The sequence below is a fragment of the Procambarus clarkii genome, chromosome 53 (genome assembly GCF_040958095.1).
Source record: "Procambarus clarkii isolate CNS0578487 chromosome 53, FALCON_Pclarkii_2.0, whole genome shotgun sequence".
Taxonomy (NCBI): domain Eukaryota; kingdom Metazoa; phylum Arthropoda; class Malacostraca; order Decapoda; family Cambaridae; genus Procambarus; species Procambarus clarkii.
The window spans coordinates 7,554,024-7,576,007 of record NC_091202.1 but is presented as its reverse complement, the minus strand read 5'-3'; the positions used below and the strand labels follow the sequence as shown (position 1 = coordinate 7,576,007).

The 21,984-nt window shown below is 44.4% G+C and overlaps 1 protein-coding gene across 1 annotated transcript in view; it reads left to right on the top strand.

The window, feature by feature from the left end:
- The window catches only part of LOC138352319 (uncharacterized), a 37,244-nt gene continuing 15,260 nt past the window's right edge, over positions 1-21,984 (top strand). The window contains exons 1-2 of the mRNA XM_069304700.1: positions 1-31; positions 2,338-2,502. Coding sequence (XP_069160801.1) covers positions 1-31; positions 2,338-2,502 — 196 coding nt within the window. The remainder of the gene's footprint in view (positions 32-2,337; positions 2,503-21,984) is intronic.

The window sequence follows — 21,984 nt, the reverse complement described above, 5'->3', positions numbered from 1 at the left end:
ATGCCGCCAAAGATTAAGAAAAGACATACAGGTTCGTAAGTGCTTGGGTAACTGCTTCGTGAATCTGGACCCTGGCCTCCAACAATTTTGTTCTTGTGTACAATTACATTTGTAGAGGCTACAAGAAAATAATATCTAGCAAATATAAACATTCACAGGCTCATTATAACACCTTAGTTCTAAATAAGGCCCAATGAGGCATATATATATATATATATATATATATATATATATATATATATATATATATATATATATATATATATATATATATATATATATATATATATATATATATATATATATATTATATATATATATATATATATATTATTAAATATGACCGAAAAAGTAAGATTAATAATTCTAACACGAATTTTCTCAATCTTTCGTACATTTCGTTTCACTGTTGGAGGTAAATCAAAAATCAATTCTCCAAAATTCATTTTTATTTCTAGTCTGACGCGACACGAGCGCGTTTCGTAAAACTTATTACATTTTCAAAGACTTTAGTTCACAAATACACAACTGAATACAACTTACGCATCTCCGATTTTATATCTACATTTGAGTGAGGTGGAAGGGGTGATGTGGCATTAACACAAGACAGAACAAGATGTGGTATTAATAGGGTATTAATTTCATCAACACAAGACATAACAAGAGTATTAATAGGGTATTAATTTCATCAACACAAGACAGAACACGAAACAATGGATATTGAATAGAAGTGTTTGTAGAAAGCCTATTGGTCCATATTTCTTGATGCTTCTATATTGGAGCGGAGTCTTGAGGTGGGTAGAATATAGTTGTGCAATAATTGGCTGTTGATTGCTGGTGTTGACTTCTTGATGTGTAGTGCCTCGCAAACGCCAAGCCGCCTGCTATCGCTGTATCTATCGATGATTTCTGTGTTGTTTACTAGGATTTCTCTGGCGATGGTTTGGTTGTGGGAAGAGATTGGAAGCAAGTCGACGAAGAACTCTGTAGGGTAAGGCAGGTCCTAGTCAATAACAGCTTCTCCAATGGTTTCGTCGAAGACATCATAAGAAGGAAAGTGAAAAGCCATGCAACCTCTGAAGAGACAACTAACACAACACCTACACCCCCTATTAGACTATTTTACAGGAACTTCTTTTCCACAGCTCATTAAACGGAGGAAAGGGTCCTGAAAGATATTGTTAATAGAAACGTTATCCCTACAGACAAAAATCAGAGGATACAACTGACGATTTACTATAAAACCAGAAAAACGGCCAGCCTACTCATGAGAAACTCTCCAGACACAAAACAGAACGCTTTAAAAGAGACTAACGTCGTCTATGCCTTCAAATGCCCTCTTGGGGACTGTAAGCTCCAAAAAACCCAGTATATAGGCAAGACAACAACATCTCTTTCTAGGCGTTTAACGATGCATAAGCAACAGGGCTCCATTAAGGAACATATAATCTCTTCCCACAACCAAACCATCGCCAGAGAAATCCTAGTAAACAACACAGAAATCATCGATAGATACAGCGATAGCAGGCGGCTTGACGTTTGCGAGGCACTACACATCAAGAAGTCAACACCAGCAATCAACAGCCAATTATTGCACAACAAATATATTCTACCCACCTCAAGACTCCGCTCCAATATAGAAGCATCAAGATATATGGACCAATAGGCTTTCTACAAACACTTCTATTCAATATCCATTGTTTCGTGTTCTGTCTTGTGTTGATGAAATTAATACCCTATTAATACTCTTGTTTTGTCTTGTGTTGATGAAATTAATACCCTATTAATACCACATCTTGTTCTGTCTTGTGTTAATGTCACATCACCCCTTCCACCTCACTCAAATGTAGATATAAAATCGGAGATGTGTAAGTTCTATTCAGTTGTGTATTTGTGAACTAAAGTCTTTAAAAATGTAATAAGTTTTACGAAACGCGCTCGTGTCGCGTCAGACTAGAAATAAAAATGAATTTTGGAGAATTGATTTTTGATTTACCTCCAACAGTGAAACGAAATGTACGAAAGATTGAGAAAATTCGTGTTAGAATTATTAATCTTACTTTTTCGGTCATATTTAATAATATATGTCTACAGGAAAGACTGCTACCAAAATATACTAATACATATATATATATATATATATATATATATATATATATATATATATATATATATATATATATATATATATATATAAATGCCTCCTTGGGCCTTATTTAGAACTAAGGTGTTATAATGAGCCTGTGAATATATGCAAGGCCTACTATGCAAGGCCCGATTTGCCTAATAAGCCAAGTTTTCCTGAATTAATATATTTTCTCTAATTTTTTTCCACAGTCACCAGTGGTGACTGTGGAAAAGATGTAAGTGGCAGTTCTAGTAATGATATCAGTGGTAGCTATGGACATGATATTAGTGGTAGCTGTGGTAATGATATCAGTGGTAGTAGCAATGGTAATGAGACCAGTGGGGACTGTGATAATGATATAAGTCGTAGTTGGGGTACTGATTTCAGTGGTAGCTGTTGTAATGATATCAGTGGTAGTAACAGTTGTAATGATATCAGTTGCAGCAGTGACAAATCTAAACATCTAAAAATTTTATGATTAACTTAGTATCATTTACTTAATCACAATAGTTAAGCCCACAAGATGTAACTCCTGCTTTTGTTTATTGGGTGACGGACATTCTGTGATGCTTAACGATTCTCAATAGGAAATGCTTCTTCTATTCGTCCCTGACTGATTCGTTAAATTTCTTTATCAGGGCAATGCTCCTTATTGCAGTGTCTTTCACCACTTTAAAGACATTGACTGAGTTGTTTATGGCATCTCTGCAGTATTCCTTCACGTCGCCAACCCAAATAATCTAAAGATTGTCTTTGTAAGGCATGAGATGAGGTCTCTCAAGTCTTTATTTTGAAAGACAAGGTTTTCTCTCTAACTGTTTCCATTATATCTTCCGTTCTGGCTTCTCCAAATTCTGGAATGTTTTTTTTTTCTCTGCCAGAGTAATACATTCTTCCAGGAAAGGCAAGTCAACATTTATTTCTCACACACACTAGAAGTCCTCCTAGCCGCCTTCAAAGCAGTGTCCTTGACATCCTTATCTGAGTAACAGTTCACATGTTAAATTATGTCCAAGTCATTCTTTTGTGCCCATCGACTTTCAATTGCATAATGCGACAACCGGACATTTGTAAATCTGAAAAAATATACTACTTTTCTGATTCCTGTCAGTTCTCAAACAGTTAACTCCAGTTGTTCATTGAACAGGACAATCGTAAGTATATAGATGGCCTTGTTATCCACCACTCTTAATGTAGGGCAACTGGAGACCTAAATTCGAATTCAATCCCAGAACAATCTCCAGGAAAGAGAACAGACAAATGTAAAAAATCTGTAATCCTCTCGATGATGGTTTGCATCTTCCAAGATTTTTCTAGGTAGTTAACCATTTTCATGTGTTGATCATCTAGAAACACTTTAACGGGATCTTCTTCATCCAACATAATCGTAAATTACTTCTTATCGACTAAATTCCAATGTTTGTTTAAGTAAGAAAAGGAACTGAAGTGTGTAACCCTCTAAATATTACCCAGTTTGTCTAAAATTTGGTTAATGAGTCACTTAGATGAAAAGAGAGCAAAATGATATGAAAATAGTAACTTTAGAAAACTGGAAAACCCAGTTATACATATACAATTGAAATGAAATTTAACTTTTTAAATCCATGAATAAAAAAGTCAATGTTAGACTACATTTAAAATGTCACATGAAATGCATAAGACATTATCAAAATATCCTCCAAAAAAGAAAACACTTATAACAACTATTGGTCTACCGTACATTTCATAATTTTTAATATTTAAATGAAAATTTAAAAACTATACCAGTAACTATACAACCTAATGTAATCTCTCCTAGGCCTAATATGCATTCTTGGGGCTTATTCAGGCCATATGTGCTATTATAAGCCTGCGAATGTTTAGATTTGCTTGTTACTATTTTCACCTTGCATCTACAAAGTTAATTGTACAAAAGATTAAAATTGTTTCAGGCCAGAAGTCAAGTTTTGTGTGCAGATGATGAGTCACAATAACGTGGCTGAAGAATGTTGACCAAACCATAAACTAGAAGATGAAGGGACGACGACGTTTCGTTCCGTCCTGGACTATTATCAAGTTGATTGTGTGTCGATCACACACAATCACTTTACATGTATCCTCTCTATCTCCTTTCTTGTAAATTGGTACCGCATTTCCCTTCTTCTAGCAGCTGGGTCACTCACCCTTTGTGAGTCACTCATTAGAGGTCAGTGCAAGAAGTATTCTAAGGGCCTGTGCTACTTCTTTTAACATCCATGATGATACATTATCTTGTCAAACATTATCAAAAATAGCTTTAGTTTCGTCTAGTGATGCTAGTTGTTTCCTTTCGTCCCATACTGTTGCCTCAATATTTAATAGTTTATTATCTAGAGTAACCTTCTTTTCTGTCACTGGGGGCTGTGCAGGTTCAGTTGTGAACACTCCATGGAAGATGGGATTATGTTCCTCATCATTTCATGTATATTCTCCTTTTCTTTGAGCAGTGGCCTCGTAGCCTGGTGGATAGCGCGCAGGACTCGTAATTCTGTGGCGCGGGTTCGATTCCCGCACGAAGCAGAAGTAAGTAAGTAATTATCAAAAGAAGGCACCAAACCGGGAAGGCTATGTAGCACCATCAAATACGCAAAATAATCAGAGGGCGCTAAATATCACCAAGGATGCCAATACGAGAACAAAAACGCATAAGGCGAACGATATCAAAAGTATCCGAGTCACCAAGAATTCTATCGAGGGACAGGTGACCGCGAGGGGCGGTCGGAAAGCAAGACACACGCTCGTCCTGGAAGTCAGGGCATTCAAGAAGGACATGCACGACCGTAAGAGGGACAATGCAACTAGGACAATAAGGAGCAGGGCGGCGCTCCATCAAGTGACCATGGGTTAAGCGAGTATGGCCAATACGCAACCTCGCCAGAGCTGTTTTCCACCGCCGGTTACGGTGGAAGGAGGACGGCCACGAGGAAACACAACATTTAAGAGTACGTAGCTTGTTACCAGTAACAGACAACCAAGAAGCCTGCCAACGGGTAAGGACTGAGGAATTGATAACCGGGTAAAAGTCGGAATACGGAATGCCTTTACGAGAGATGGGACAAGAGCGGACAGCTTCCTTAGCGGCAGCATCCGCACGCTCATTTAAAGACACACCAATATGGCTGGGAACCCAACAAAACTCAACCGACTTAAATTTACTGTGAACGAGAAACAGCCAATGCTGGATCTCGACAACTACTGGATGAACCGGATTAAAGGACCCGAGAGCCATGAGGGCACTACGAGAGTCAACAACAACCACAAAGGAAGACTGACAACGAGAAAGCAGGAGACGAAGAGCATAGAGAATAGCATAAAGTTCCGCTGTAAAGATGCTAGTCTCCGGAGGCAAGCGACACATATAAGTGCGATCAGGAAAAACAACAGAGTAGCCAACACCGTCCGCTGACTTAGACCCATCGGTGAAGACAGAAACGGAGCGGGAGTGAGAAGAAAAGTGCTCGAGGAAAAGGCGTTTTAGAACCGTAGGAGGGGTAAAAGCTTTAGTGATACGGGTCAAGGAAGTACAAAACCGCGGAAGAGGGACCCTCCACGGGGGCAAAGAAGGAACAACACGAGGAGAAACATCAGAAATACGAACGGAGAGAGAATCCTGTAAGCGAGATAACCGGACAGAAAGAGGGAGGTGGTGAAGAGGAACAGGAACCGCAGGAGGGGTAAAAGTTAAAGCACGACAGAGGCGAGAGGAAGGATGTTGCAAGCACCGCGCAAGATAGCGAAGACAGTAGCTATCACGGCGGTCCTGGAGAGACAGGAAGCCAGTGTCAACATATAAGCTAAGGATGGGAGTCGAACGAAAGGCACCAGAACTGAGGCGCAACCCAGTATGGTGCAAAGCATCAAGACGGCGAAGAGTAGAAGGAGAAGCAGACGAGTAAGCAGGGCAACCATAATCGAGCTTAGACAGGACGAGAGAGGAATGTAAAGCAAGGAGAGTGCGCCTATCTGCCCCCCAAGAAGTATGGGACAAGACCCGAAGGAGGGTAAGGGCCTTAGAGCACTCAACACGGAGGTAAGAGATATGGGGAGACCAAGACAAACGAGTGTCAAGGAATAACCCCAAAAGCTTCGCGGAATCTTTGTATTCAAGGGGATGACCATAAAGTGACAAAGAGGGACGAAGAACAACCCGTTTCCGCGTAAAAGTCATGGCACAAGTCTTAGAAGTAGAGAACTTGAAGCCATGACCTGTGGCCCAAGACGACACGGCATCAATTGCAAGTTGAAGCCGGCGTTGAAGGAGAGGCGAATCATCACCCTGACAACAAAGGGTAAGATCATCGACATAGAGAGCGGAGAAGACACCAGAAGGAAGAGAGGAAAGAAGACCATTGAGGGCAACAAGAAAAAGAGTAGTGCTCAGAACACTACCCTGGGGCACACCTTCGTATTGCTGAAAAGAGGGAGAGAGAGCGGTACCAAGGCGCACCCGAAAGGAACGACGAGAGAGGAAGCTGCGGAGAAAGAGAGGGAGATGACCACGAAGGCCAAAAGAATGAAGTTGAGATAGGATATGATAACGCCAAGTGGTGTCGTAAGCCTTTTCTAGGTCAAAAAGGACGGCAACAACGGAGGTCTTCGCAGCAAAAGCAGTACGAATATAGACCTCCAAGTTCACCAGGACATCTGTCGCGCTGTGGCACTTGCGGAAACCAAATTGAGAAGGGGAGAGGAGGTGATGGTGTTCCAGGAACCACATCAGACGAACGTTAACCATACGTTCAAAGCGTTTGCAGACACAACTTGTGAGAGCAATAGGGCGAAAGTCCTTAGGGGAAGTACCCAGAGACCCCGGTTTGCGAACAGGGAGGACAACGACATCGAGCCAGTCCTCAGGGACTGACGACGACTCCCAGATCCGATTATACAGACTCAGTAAATACTGAGACGTGCTCGGAGGGAGATGGCGAAGCATCTCATAATGAATACCATCGGAGCCCGCCGCCATAGAACCGCAGAGGGCCAGGGCAGAACGAAGTTCAGAGAGAGAGAAGGGATCATTATAGGGAAGCTGAAGATGAGTGCAGAAATCTAAAGGACGAGACTCAAGGACAGGTTTACGAAGAAGGAAAGATTGGGGAAGATGAAGACCAGAGCTAACAGAAGAAAAGTGGGAACCCAGTTCGGAAGCGACCTGCAACGGGTCCGCCACAAGAGTATCATGGAGGTGAATGTGGTGTTTGTGTGTTACTGAGGAAGTCTTGGTTGTAGGGTTGATGTAAAGTCATTGCTTGGTTACTGACTTTAATACTTAATATGATTACATGACTAGTAGCTACCAAGCTTGGCGGGCGTCCTGTACGCTCTCTTGTTTACCTCTCTCTCTCTGGCGTCCCAGCCGCCGCACATAGAAAACGGATGGTACCATTTTCTGTGAACATGACATCCCTCCTTTTCTTTAAAAAGAATGAATACAGGATGTCTACCATGCTTGTAGCACAAAGCAAAGTTATTGACACAAAGTAAGTTATTACCATATCAAGAGATACTGCATACATTTAACATTAATTAAGCACACAAAGAATTTAAACAACTTAATCTTTTCCACAAAGGATTTCAATGTTAAAAATACATATGCAATGTTAAACAAACATGAAAGAAACTGTAATACAAAGTTACAAAATATTGAATGAGATATCTGCATTATTCAAACAATATTAAATTTAGTTCAGCATGACAAGTAAATATTTTGCATTACATAGGAACACAATTAATCATCAAATCGTGTAGGGCGTTTAACATGACGTTTAGGACGAGAGTCCTTAAATGCAATAACATCCCTTGATGAATTGTTTGTCGGGTTATAACTGTTTTTTTCTTTTTCTTTTGCACGACTTTGCACTTCATCATTTTCTACACTAGTTGGAATCACTTTGAAATAAGCCATATTACGTGTTATACTATGATCTCTATTACTAGCTGTTACCATAGTTCCTTTTACACTAATCACTTTATATGGTTTTGTATCATACGGCATATCTAACTTTCCCTCTTTTTTCTTTTTAACGAGAACAGTGTCTCCAACCTTTATGAACTGTTCCTTTGCACGTTGATCATGAGCAATTTTTATTTTGCCCTTGGCTAGTGCATCCTTCTGAGCGAGACGTTTATCCGTTACCTCGGCTGGCATGACGGGTAGTGCGATTCTCATAGGACGTCCAAATAAAAGTTCGCCAGGCGACTTGCCCAGTGTTCCATGTGGTGTTGCACGGTAGTTCCTGAGAAAAGCATACATAGCTTGTTTCCAGGATCGTCCTTCGGCATGAGCACAGCGTACCGCTTTCATGAGAGGTTGCATGAATCTCTCAACTTCTCCATTTGCTTGAGGATGTAGTGGCATCACACGGCGGTGTTTGAATCCAATATGCTCAGAAAAGTTGACGAAGTCTTGTCCATTGAATGGCGGTCCATTGTCTGTCTTGACAACTTCGGGAATGCCAAAGTTTGAAAAGATCTTGTCGAGTTTCGGGATGACAGCCTTTGCAGATGTGGAAGTGATGATTTCTACTTCTGGATAACGTGAGTGATCATCAATGACTACCATCAAGTACTCTCCAGTTGGTAGTGGTCCGCAGAAGTCCATCGATACTTCCGTCCATGGTGCAGCAGGTAGTGGTGAAGGTTGTAGAGGTGTTGGTCTTGAAGTATCCACTGCAGCTTGGCAAGGGACACAGGCATCATGCATATCCTTTGCTTGACGATCAATGCCAGGAAACCACACCTTTTCTCGTAGCAGCTGTTTCGTCCTAACAAGACCTTGGTGTCCTTGATGTGCAAGCTTCAGAGCACGTTGCTGGAGAACAGCTGGAATCACGATACGAGTACCTCGCAGCACAGTGTCGCGTTGTTGCGTAACACTTAATTCTGTCTGGATGCGTTCAAGTGCTTTGAATGCATCTTGGTCAACTCCTGAGGGTGGGATGCGTGGAAACTTTTTCTTAGTCAATGCATCCACTGTTGCTTGCAGAGTTGGGTCCTCTAGGGTTGCAGTACGGATTTCATCAAGAGTAAGAGCCTTAGGGACTGCATCACAGGTTACAGAGTGTACATATTCCTCGGCAACTTGCTGATGCTTGGTGATGGTGAAACTGTTGACAGGATGTCGACTGATGTAATCAGCGGGATTGCCTGCACCCGGCTTGTATTTCACCGTAAAGTTGTATGGTTGCAGACGAAGAGCCCATCTCTCAATGCGAGCTGGTGGTTTGGACTTTGGATTATTGAAGATGGTCTCCAACGGTTTGTGGTCAGTGACTATCGTGGTGAAGGGTGCACCAAGCAGATACACATTGAAGTGTTCACAGCCCCATACAAGAGCAAGAGCTTCCTTCTCTGTCTGACTGTATCGTTGCTCAACATCTGTGAGAGAACGGCTGGCGTAGGCAATTACTACTCTGGAATCTGGTTGACCAGGTTTGTGTTGGGCTAAAACAGCACCTAATCCAACAGGACTAGCATCCACCGTTAATTCAGTGTCCATTGATGGATCAAAGTATGCAGCAGTCGCATTCTCTACTAGTGCATCTTTCACAGCATCAAATGCATTTTGCTCGATATCGCTCCAGTACCATGATGCGTTTTTCTTCAGGAGCTCACGTAGAGGCTTCGTAATGGTAGCAAAATCTGGAATGAAGCGAGAACAGTAGTTTGCCATTCCCAGAAAACTATGTACTTCAGTGGACGTTGAAGGAGGTGCAGCATTCTTGATATCTGCAACTTTCTTAGGATCTGGAGACAGACCTTTGTCACTAAGTACATGTCCAAAGAATTCAATTTTATGTTGATTGAACTCACACTTTGCTCGGCTTAACGTCAGATTCTTTTCTCGTAAGCGTTGCAATGTTGCACGAAGAGCTTTGTCGTGTTCAGCTTGGGTACGGCCATAAACAATGATGTCATCAGACATGTTGTCAGCATTAGGTATGTCTTGCAATACCTGGCTGATGATGTGCTGGAATACCTCGGCAGCACTGTTGATACCAAAACTCAGGCGCTTGTACCTATACAGACCTCGATGTGTCGTAAACGTTGTGATGAATCGACTCTCCTCATCAAGTTCAAGCTGATGATAGCCCTTGTTTAAATCTAACTTGCTGAATACAGTTGCACCATTCAAGCGGTAGATCATATCATCTACAGTCGGTGTAGGATGGCGTTCACGCATTATTGCCTTGTTGGGAACACGCATGTCCACACAAATGCGTATCTCATCTGGATTCTTCGGCTTTGGTGGAGTGACAATTGGGCTTACCCATGGTGTTGGGCCTGTTACTGGTTCAATGATATCTAGTTCTATCAGCCTATCCAGTTCGGCATCGACTTTCTTGCGAGTATGGAATGGTTGTCGGCGATGTGGTTGGGCAACTGGAATTACATCTGGGTTGATATGCAGATGTACTTTGCTATCAGTATAACAACCTATGGATTTAAATCGATCAGAAAATTCAGCAACAATAGCATCAACATTGTTTGCAGATTCCACTGCTACAGCATTAGAAAGCTGAAGTATCCCCAATTTGGTTGAAGTCTTGTAACTGAGTAAAGACTCCTTTGCATTCCTAACAACATGGAATGTAGTAATGAGCATTGCATTCTTTGACTTAATCTCTGCAGTGAAAGTTCCAATCACTGGCAAGGCTACCTTTGAAGCATAGGCAGTGGCTTTGCCATTATAGTTCTCAAGCTTTGGGAACTGTTTTTTAATTTTTTCATAGTGGCACTCAGCAATGGTGTCAATGTTTGATCCAGTGTCAATGAGAACCTTGAGACAAATACCAGCAATGTATACACATGTCTCTGGGTTGTTTGGAAGATCATTCCATTCTGTGATTGCTTGTACTCCATAAGTATAATCACATTCACTGTCATCTGAGACTGGTTGTAATGAAATGTTGTCTTGTACATTGTTAACATTCTTGATTTGAGGTGCAATATTGTGTTTACCACCTCGACCCCTATGACCTGATCCTCGTACAGTGCTTTTATTCATTGACTGTGGTTTCTTTTGTGCTGAACGACACATAGCACCAAAATGACCTAGTTTTCCACACTCATAGCACTTCTTACCTTGATCAGGACAAACATTATCTTGGTGTGGGTAGTCTCCTCCACAATTGTAACATTTATTGTTGACACCCTCTGATGTGGGTCGTTGTGACTGCTTGAGCCTTGTTCCTTGACCCCAGTTGTGACGTGGTTCTCGGCTAAATTTACTGTTAGGTTTGGCATGTCTTCTTTGATTACGATGTCCTCCCTGAACTTTACATACCTCATCACTGTTAGTAACAGTGGCAGAACCGTTATTGGCACTGCACTCCATGACACGAGCATCACGTGCAGCATCTTCCATTCGACGAGCAATATCCAGTATCTTGGTAAGAGAACTTTCATCATCAACAAGTTCTAGAGCTCTTCGGCGGAGACGTGTAGATGTGCATGTTTCAATTATTTGCTGTTTGATTTCTTTGTCAACATCAGCAAACTCACAATGGGCTGCTAAACCCTGCAGACGTGTGTGGTATTGATCCACAGTTTCATTAGAGAGTTGTTTTGCTCTCCTGAAATGCATAATTTCCATTGCAGTATTTTGCCTTCGTTTGAAATGCTCTGTTAGTTTGGCTTTGGCAGTGTCATAATCTTTGGCACCACCAGTGTCTTTCAGTGTGTCAAAGATGTCACAAACTCTATCACCTGCATAATGAAGTAGAAAGGCACGCTTTCTTTCAGCACTTTTGATGTCAGAAACTATCAACAAATTTTCAAACCTTTTAAGCCATTTGACCCACCTCTGTGACAGGTTTGTCTGGTCACAGTCAGGATCAAATGCAGGAAACTGAGGTATATTTGCCATTTTTACTGAATAAATGTAACTTATCACTTAAATGTTTCTCCGAATATTAAACACTTACTGCACTGTATATGTTAGTCAAGAATTCACTGTAATTACTTTAATTTTGCAAAGCACACAAGCATTTTAATGCAAAAGTTCACAACAGTGCACAATATAGCAGCAACTGACTTCTTACCTAGCCCTTGTGTACATGTGTTGTTCCTACTCACAGCAGCAGCACAGCAGTTGGCACAGCAGCAGTTGGTACAGCAGTTGGTACAGCAGTTGGTGCAGCAGTTGGTGCAGCAGTTGGTACAGCAGTCAATTCAGTGTGATGAATTTTGTAGCACGAAGCGTCGTTTCGTAACCAAAACATCAGGTTTTGTACACATCAAAGTGTCGTTTCGTACACAACGTCGGCAGATTCCTCAGTACACAGTTTCTTCAGCACAGCTAGGGTAGCACACAGCTTGGGTAGCACACAGCATTGGTTAGCACACAGCATCGTTTAGCACACAGCATTGGAGCATCGGTTAGCATACAGCATCGGGTATGGCGCTCACAGCTTCTCTTCCTCCTCCAGGCAGCATGCTTCTCCCTTGTGTTTGAAACTGAACAAATACCTGCGTTCACAGTTCATCCTCGTCGCCAATGTGGTGTTTGTGTGTTACTGAGGAAGTCTTGGTTGTAGGGTTGATGTAAAGTCATTGCTTGGTTACTGACTTTAATACTTAATATGATTACATGACTAGTAGCTACCAAGCTTGGCGGGCGTCCTGTACGCTCTCTTGTTTACCTCTCTCTCTCTGGCGTCCCAGCCGCCGCACATAGAAAACGGATGGTACCATTTTCTGTGAACATGACAGTGAAGGACCGGTGAAACATCGGGAACGAACTTACCCGCTATCTTGCGGATACGCTTCCAGATCTGGGCCAGAGGGGTCTCGGACGTAATTGTTGAGACATAAGATGCCCAACATTCACGTTTAGCCGTACGGATGGCCCTACGGGCCACCGCACTCGCTTTCCGAAAGAAAAGAAAAGAATCGGTCGTCTGCCTACGGCGGTGCCTCTTCCAGGCTGCACGCTTACAGCGGACAGCCCGAGCACAGTCCGCATTCCACCAGGGAACGCACTTCCGTGGACCCCGAGAGGAAGAGCGAGGAATAGAGCGGAGGGCAGCGTTGAAGACAGTGTCATGAAAAAGGAGGAGAGCGCGAGAGAGAGGCAAAAGGGAGAGGTCAAGGAGAGCAGCACTGAGGGTAAATAGGGTCCAGTCTGCCTTAGCAAACTGCCACCTAGGGAAAGAGAGGGAAGGGCGAAAAGAGAAAAAGGAAACAAGGATGGGGAAATGATCACTACCATGGAGGTCATCAAGAACCTGCCACGTGAAATCTAAGTAAAGAGAAGAAGAGCAGAGAGAAAGATCAAGACAAGAAAGGGTGCGAGTTCGAGAGTCCAAATGAGTGGGCTCACCAGAATTCAGAAGAGACAGGGAAGAAGAGAGGAGAAACGGCTCAAGGAGGCGACCCCGGGTATTCGTCAGAACGTCACCCCAAAGAGAATGACGACAATTGAAGTCACCCAGCAGGAGCACAGGCTCCTGCAAGGAGTCCAGGAGGTGTTTCATATCAGGAAGAGAGAGCGGGACACTCGGGGGGAGATAAATGGAACAAACTGTGTACCATTTCCCCACAAAGATACGAGCAGCAGAACAATGGAGAGGCGAAGGAAAAAGTAAAGGAACAAAGGGAACATCAGCCCGAATCAAGAGAGCAGAAGAATTAGAAGCCCCAGCAATGGCTGGGGTGGGGGAGAGAAAGGAATAACCACGAAAACGACCAGGACGAGCACCAAGCATTGGCTCCTGGAGACAGACACAAAGGGGCGAAAACCGCGAAATCAGAAGTTGGAGTTCGAGGAAATTGGCGTAATAACCTCGAACGTTCCATTGAAGAATGGACAACGACGAGAAGAGAAAGGACAAAAACAGAGAACAAGGAAGAAACAAAGGCGAAAGAGCAACAGAGCACGTTAAAGAATATCAGGGTCGGGATCAGGGTCAGCAAAGTCAGGGCTAGGGGGCATGGGTAAACTGAGCAAAGACGGAGGGAAGGAAACGGGAGAACAGATCAGAGGTGGGCGGGCAGGGTCCGGAGGAGGAGGAGGAGGAGGAAGAGGAGGAGACAACGGAGAGGAGCCAGCAAGGACAGCAGCAGGAGGAGGGGGAGTAGAAAGAGGGGAGCGCACCCCAGCAAGAGCAGCAACCGAAAGGGAAGCAGGGGCCAAAGAAACCTCCATAGCAGGAACAGGGGGCGCAAGCACTGAAACGGGAGGGGAAGGAGCAACAGAGCCAGAAGGAGGAGCTGAGGAAGAAAGCGAAGCCTTCTTACCCGCCGGGGAGGAGTAAGGAGAGGAGCCAGGCTTACGCTTCTGACTTAAAGAGACCGGTGTCCCAGCAAATACGTACCGGGCAACGGATTTCAGTGTCTCAACAGGAGAAGCCGAACGAGAGCACACACGACGGCCGTTAGGAGAGCAATGGACATCCGCCCGCACCGACAGGCGGTGGGGAGAGCCGATAGATGGAGGAAGAGGATCGGAGGGAGACGAGGAAGAAGACACAGAAGACACGACAGACCGGGTAGAAGGAAGGGGAACCCCAGACAGAGGACCAGGAGGAGGATCCTTCGGGAGAGAACCCAAAGGAACAGAGGAGGGGGCAGTGGGCGCATCAGGGTCCAAGGCCCGGAAACGGTTGTGAGTCTGAGGAAGGCGGGAAGGACGAGGAGAGGAAGAGCGCAACACGCGAGCATAAGAGATATTAGCATAAGGCGGGAGCCGGCGAACCTGGCGCCTCGCCTCAGGAAAAGATAAACGCTCCCGGTGCTTCAGGTTGAGGACGGCTGCCTCAAGCTTGTAATGGACACACGCACGGGAGAAGGTAGGATGGGCCTCACCGCAGTTGAGGCAACGAGCCTGGGGAGAAGTGCACTCCGACTTAGAGTGACCTTCGCCACCACACAAAGGACAGAGAGAGACAGTCCCGGAGCAGCGGAGGGCACCATGCCCAAACCTCCAGCACTTGTTGCAGAGCCGAGGAGAAGGAATGTACTCCTGGACAGAGCACCTGGCACCAGCAAGAATGACAGAGGGTGGAAGGGTCCTACCATCAAAGGTAATCTTCACAACCCGGAGGGGTTGACGGCGACCACCACGAGGGGGACGAGTAAACGTGTCCACCTGGAGAATAGAATGGCCCTGGGCAGCGAGGATATGTCGAATATCGTCGTGGCAGTCGCGCAGGTCCCGAACACCGGTTGCAACATGGGGCGGGAGCAAAATAGTGCCAACACTGGCATTCAACTGAGCGTTCTTCGAGACCCGAACGGGGGTCTCGCCAAGGCAGGATAAGGCAGCCAAGCGGGAAGCAGCATCCTGAGAAGGAGCAGCAACGACACGTGTACCGAGACGAGTGGGGTTGAAAGTAATGGAGGCATCCACGGAATCAATGAGATGTCGATGAAGGGAGAAATCGTCAGGAGGCGCAGAATCAAGAGGGAGGAGATCAAAATATTTGGCCCACGAAGCGGGACCAAACAAGGCTTGATAGGTAGCAGAGCTGGAAGGAATCGAGCGAGGGCGGCCGTGACGAGGACGGTGGTGAGAACCCCCAGAGAGGGGTTAAAAGGCGCAGTAGTTACAACTAGAGAAGGAGCCGCGCCAGGGGACGAGGTAGTCACCACTGGGGGCTTGGGGCTCGACCCAACCACAGAGGAGGGAGGGGAGCCAGGGGAAGGAGTCAGAGAGGCCAAAGGAGGAGCAAGGTCGGGGCCCAATGCAGCGGAGGCTACAGAGCCCGGTCTTCCAATACGGACCGACTCGGGGGCTTGGTCGCCCACCCCACGAGCCTGAGAAGGTAAGCCAGAAGCAGCCGAAACAGGGGTTATCATCTTGACGAAAAGAAGAATTCACTCACGAATGTGCCCCCACACCCACCATGGAGCCACAATTAGAGGCAGGACACCCAACAAGAAGCTATCGCCGATCTTGTCGGGGCCTCCTAGGGGTGCGTCGTGAGTATACGCCCCACAAACGCCACCTTAAGAAACCGACAGTCCGTCGAGATCGGGTTCAGTGACGAAGTGGGGATTGACAATAAAAGGTTCCCCTCGCTCTCGACGTCGGGTACTGCAGTTCTACGGGTGCATGAGTATGCCTCCTCAAGCACCCGGGCATCAAAATAGAAGAAGGCCATGGAAGAACCAGAACGAGCAAAAGGTCGGCAGGAAACGGCAAGCAGATAGGAGAAGAGGGGGGAGAAAAACGAAACAGAAGGAAAAGGAAAAGGTGCCCAGCAGAATTGGAGAGGACGGCAGCAGGAGCACAAGGCTAGAAAAGGACAGAGGACTGCCCTAAGGAGCATCACACTCCGGCAGCCGCCCACGAAGCCCCCACACGGCGACAACGAGCTGAGCGGGGAGGGGGCACGAAGCAGAAACAAATAGGCAAAGTTTCTTTCACCCTGAATGCCCCTGTTACCTAGCAGTAAATAGGTACCTGGGAGTTAGTCAGCTGTCACGGGCTGCTTCCTGGGGGTGGAGGCCTGGTCGAGGACCGGGCAGCGGGGACACTAAAGCCCCGAAATCATCTCAAGATAACCTCAAGATAGCCTAGTCAAGTGGAGGTTCACTGTCATTTATCTTTTTATATGATTATCATGGAGTCTTGGGTGTATCTTTCTTTAAGCGGCAATATAATTGTTATAGTTACTTTTGGTATTCTTTATCAGAAAGAAAATATCCTCACAAAGTATTTTTATAAATATTTTAAGAGTATATTTATGTAATCATTCCTGACCCTGTTGCATCTATTCCGGTTTTTCTCTGTCCTCTGCGTTCTGTATTTCATTCACTCCCTCGTGCTTTTCGTTTTTGCTTCTTGGCACAGTCTAATCTTGTAAACTGACGCACAGCATGTTTACATGATGGAAATTTACAATGGTAAAGAAAACACTAATTCTCTCACTGAGTTTATTGTCTAAAGTCTAAACAAGATAAAACAGCTTCCTTCTTATCCCATTCCTACCTAAACACACTTGCAGTTCTTGAAATAAAACTTAATCATAAACATATAACACACTTTCTTATTCATATAATTACTTCTATGAGAGGGAGCTGTGAATTCAATCATGAGGGAAAGTTGTGAGTTCAGTCATATGATCGAGCTATGAGTTCTATCTTAAGGGAGAGCTATGTGTTCTATTATGAGGGCGAACAATATGTTCTCATGAGGGAGAGCTATGTGTTCTATTATGAGGGCGAACAATATGTTCTCTCGTGAGGATGAGCTATGTGTTCTATGATAAGAGCGAGTTATGATTTCTCTCAAGAGCGTGAGCTCTTACGAGTGCGAACCATATGTTCTATGATGTGAGCGAGTTATGAGAGAGCGGAGCCGGTCGACCGAGCAGACAGCACGCTGGACTTGTGATCCTGTGGTCCTGGGTTCGATCCCAGGCGCCGGCGAGAAACAATGAGCAGAGTTTCTTTCACCCTATGCCCCTGTTACCTAGCAGTAAAATAGGTACCTGGGTGTTAGTCAGCTGTCACGGGCTGCTTCTTGGAGGTGGAGGCCTGGTCGAGGACCGGGCAGCGGGGACACTAAAAAGCCCCGAAATCATCTCAAAATAACTTCAAGAAGATAACCTCTATCATGAAAACCAACTATGTGTTCTGTGATGAGGGTAAGCATTGAGTTCTATTATGCAAGAGAGTTGCGAGTTCTTTCATGAGAGCTTGCTGAGAGTCCTATCATGAAGACGAACTATGAGCTTGGGCTCTTTAGTCCCGCCTTTCAACTGGCAGTCAACAGTTGTTTATAAGCCGATTGGGATCTACATATCTACATTTGAAACTGTGAATGCAGTCTGCCTCCAGAGAGGCTGCGCAGGTCCGGCCGAGGTCACCTGGGTACCTTTCTCCACAGCAGGTCTGGAACCTCCCACCACCGTAGGGACGTCTTCTCACTGTCACTTCCATCTGCCACCGTCGGATCCACCGGTATACTGTGGTGAGGCTCACTCCCACCTCCAGGGTTATTTCTCGAGCTTTTAGGCCACAAATCCACATCCACACAATTTGAGAACGGTAAACCGCTGCCAAGTTTTGCTTTGCTGTTCGCCTCTCCATGAAGGTGGGTCTGTTAAACAAAATTATCATTCGTCTGGCGTCTTTGCAATAGAATTCTCCAAAGTTACTATTTTTGTATGTTACGGCCCTCTCGGGACGCAACGGGGTTCTCACTCTGATGTTATTAGAGTAAGTAGTATCCGACCCCAAGCCAGCAGAGGCTTTCAAGGGATGTGATCCGTGACGCAAGAAACTCAAAGGGGGAAGGGAAAGAAAGTTAAGAACTTAATATAATATAATGTCCGCCAGCAATAAATAATATATAAAAAGGTTACACAGGGGGAGGGGTATTAACACTATACAAGGGGATTATCCACAATCGTTGTCTTCTGCTGAAGACTCTGGTGCCAAAACTCTCGGTGCTGAGTCCTCGGTGCTTCTTCGTGGCCTCACAACGAATCCTTCTGAGAAGCTGAGCCTACCCTGGCCACAGGTCAGCCAAAACACAGGTCTACTGGGGGGACCGCCGTGGAGGCCGTCAACCACAAATCCAGCCGGTCTGCTGGCAGGTTCCGGACCCGCAATCGCTGGTCAGGCCACTCCACGAACGATATAAGGGGAACGCCCTAGACAGGAGCCTCGTGTGACACCACAAATCACGCTCCTGTCCTCAATACCCCAGTGGATGATCGTCTCCAACAGTCGGTCCCGGGTAATCCTTTTACTGCCACTCCACTGGCAGACTAACACACCACAGTGTTCTTCCGGGGGGACGACTTCACAACTGCTGCAGCAAAGCACAAGGTATGGAGACGGCTGCCTCGGGTAGACTGACTCAACTCCCATCACAGCAGTCCCAGGTCGACTCTGTAAGCAGACACGTCATCAATAACTGGGACACATTAAGGCACCTCACTTACAGGCTCAGACACAAACGCCCACCTATCCACTCCATAGATGGCGCTGGTGTCTGAGCACCACCTCACCAGAGGTCAGCAGCGGCTGTGTTGAGCGCTGAACAGGACTGGCAACTGGCCCTCGTAGCCAGTACACGTTGCCCTCACCAGGTGTCGTCGTCCGTTTTGAGGGGGTTTCGGGAGCTGACCCACAGATGGCATGGTCGTCACTGCTCCAGGCTCGGACGCTGGATCCGGGTTCGTAACATTGTATCATTTTCCTCTCTATTTATTCAAATTTTAGACAAAATGAGTAATATTTAGTGGGGGTTACACACTCCACATGCTTTCCTTAGTTAAAAAAGTCCGGATTTAGTTGATAAGAAGTAATGTACGATTAAGTCAGATGAAGAAGATCCCGTTAAAGTGTTTCTAGATGATCAACACATGAAAATGGTTAACTACCCTGAAAAGTCTTCAAAGATGCAAATCATCAACGAGAAGATTACAGTTTTTACATTAGACTGTTCCCTTTCCTGGAGATTGTTCTGAGACTGAATTCGAATTCAGGTCTCCCAGAGCCCTCCATCAAGTGAGGTAGATAACAAAGGGCATCTATGTACTTAAGAATGTCCTGTTTAATGAACAACTGGAGTCGACTGTTTGAGAAACTGACGGGAATGAGAAAAATAGTTTTTTCAGATTCACAAGTGTCCGGTTTTCGCATTATGCACTTGTAAGTCGATAGGCACCAAAGAATGACTTGAACAAGATTTAAAATGTAAACTGTTACCCACATAAAGATATCAAGGATAGTGCGTTGAAGGCGGCTAGGAGGGACTTTTAGTGTGTGTGAGAAATAAATATTGACTTTCCTTTCCTGGAAGAACGTATTACTCTGGCAGAAAAAGAAAAAAACGTTAATGAATTTGGAGAAACCAGAACGGAAGAAATAATTGAAACGAATTAGAAAGAAAACCTAGTCTTTCAAAATAAAGACGTGAGAGACCTTCTCACATGCCTTACAAAGACATTCTTAAGATTGTTTGGGTTGACGATGTGGAGGAAAACTGTAGAGATGTCATTAACAACTCAATCAATGTCTTTAAAGTGGTGAAAGACACTGCAACATGCAGAAGCATTTCATGTTGAGGGTCGTCGAGCACCACAGAAAATCCATCACCCAGTAAACATAAACAGGAGTAACATCTTGCGAACTTAATTATTGTGATTAAGTGAATGTTACTAAGTTAATCATAACCTTTTAAGATGTTTAGTTTTGTCACTGCTAACACTGATATTATTATCACTACTAATACCACTGATATCATTACCTCAGCTAATACTGACATCGCAATCACTCTCCGAACCCATGCGATCGGAAAGGAAAAGACTAAATTACCGAAGAGGAAAATATGACGAGATGAAGAACTTCCTAAAGGGAATACCATGGGAAACAGAACTCAGAGAGAAGACTGTGCAGGATATGATGGATTTTGTCACCCCTTTAAGAAGAAGAAGTGCCAGGAAACTGCAGACAAGTTTATGCCAGTTCAAGAGGAGAAAAACGAAAAACAACAGAAGAATCCAATGTTCAACCGGGAATGTAAGATAGCTAAGAAATTGAGTAAAAGAACTTGGAGAAACTACAGGAATAACAGAACACCAGAGAGCAGAGAGAAATACCAAAGGGCAAGAAATGAGTACCTCAGAGTGAGGAGAGAAGCAGAGACACAATATGAAAATGACATTTGCAAGTACAGCTAAGACCCAGCCAAAACTGCTCCACAGCCACGTCAGGAGGAAAATAGGTGAGAAGAGGGCTAGAACAGATACACAGAGATTGACAAGGAGGTGTGCGAAGAACTCAACAAGATATTTCAGGAGATTTTCACAGAAGAACACGGAGAATCCTCTGTACTAAATGAGAAGGCAAACCAAGCAACCTTGGACCAATTTGACCTCACCAGTGATGAGGTCAAAAGGAATCTGTTAGAGGTGAACGTGACAAAGGCTGTTGGGCCTGACAGAATCTCATCATGGATACTAAAGGAAGGTGCAGAAGCCTTAAGTGTGCCACTCTCTATGGTGTATAACAGGTCACTGGAAACAGGAGAGCTACCGGAAAGTTGGAAGACAGCTATTGTCGTCCCAATATACAAAGAGGGTGACAGGGAAGAGGCTCTGAACTATAGCCCAGTTTCCCTGACTTGTATAACATGCAAGATGATGGAGAAGATAGTGAGGAAAGGCTCGTAGAGCATCTGAAGGGAAATAGCTTTGTAACACACCACCAGCATGGTTTCAGAGATGATAAATCGTGCCTCACAGGTTTAATAGAATTATATGACCAAGTAACACAAATTAGGCTAGAAAGAGAAGGGTGGGCAGACTGCATTTTCTTGGACTGTCAGAAAGCATTTGACACAGTATTCCACAAAAGGCTGTTACAAAAGTTGGAGCAACAGGCAGGAGTAAAAGGTAAGGTACTCTAGTGGATAAGGGAGTATCTAAGCATCAAGAAACAGCGAGTAACTGTTAAGGGGAAGTCATCAGAGTGTCGAAATGTCATCAGCGGAGTCCCACCGGGCTTTGAACTTGGACCCATCCTGATTCTAATATATGTAAACGATCTTCCAGAGGGTATAAACTCATTCCTCTCAATGTTTGCTGATGATGCAAATTATGAGACGGTAACGCGTTGGTGTTCGGCTGTTTAAGGCTAGGGGTATGGCCTCGTCACATAGTTATAAAAAAAAAATAGAAAAACTGGAACTTCGTCTGTGGTAAGGTAAGGAGAAGACACACAAAACACAAGTAAAACTTTAACAATGAAATTTTAATTACGTTAAATAAATCAAAACATGAAAATAATGCACAAACAAATATGTATAATAAAATCAATGAATCAAAATAATAAGAATACTGAAATGACACAATGAAAGTTACGTTAAGGCAAAATAA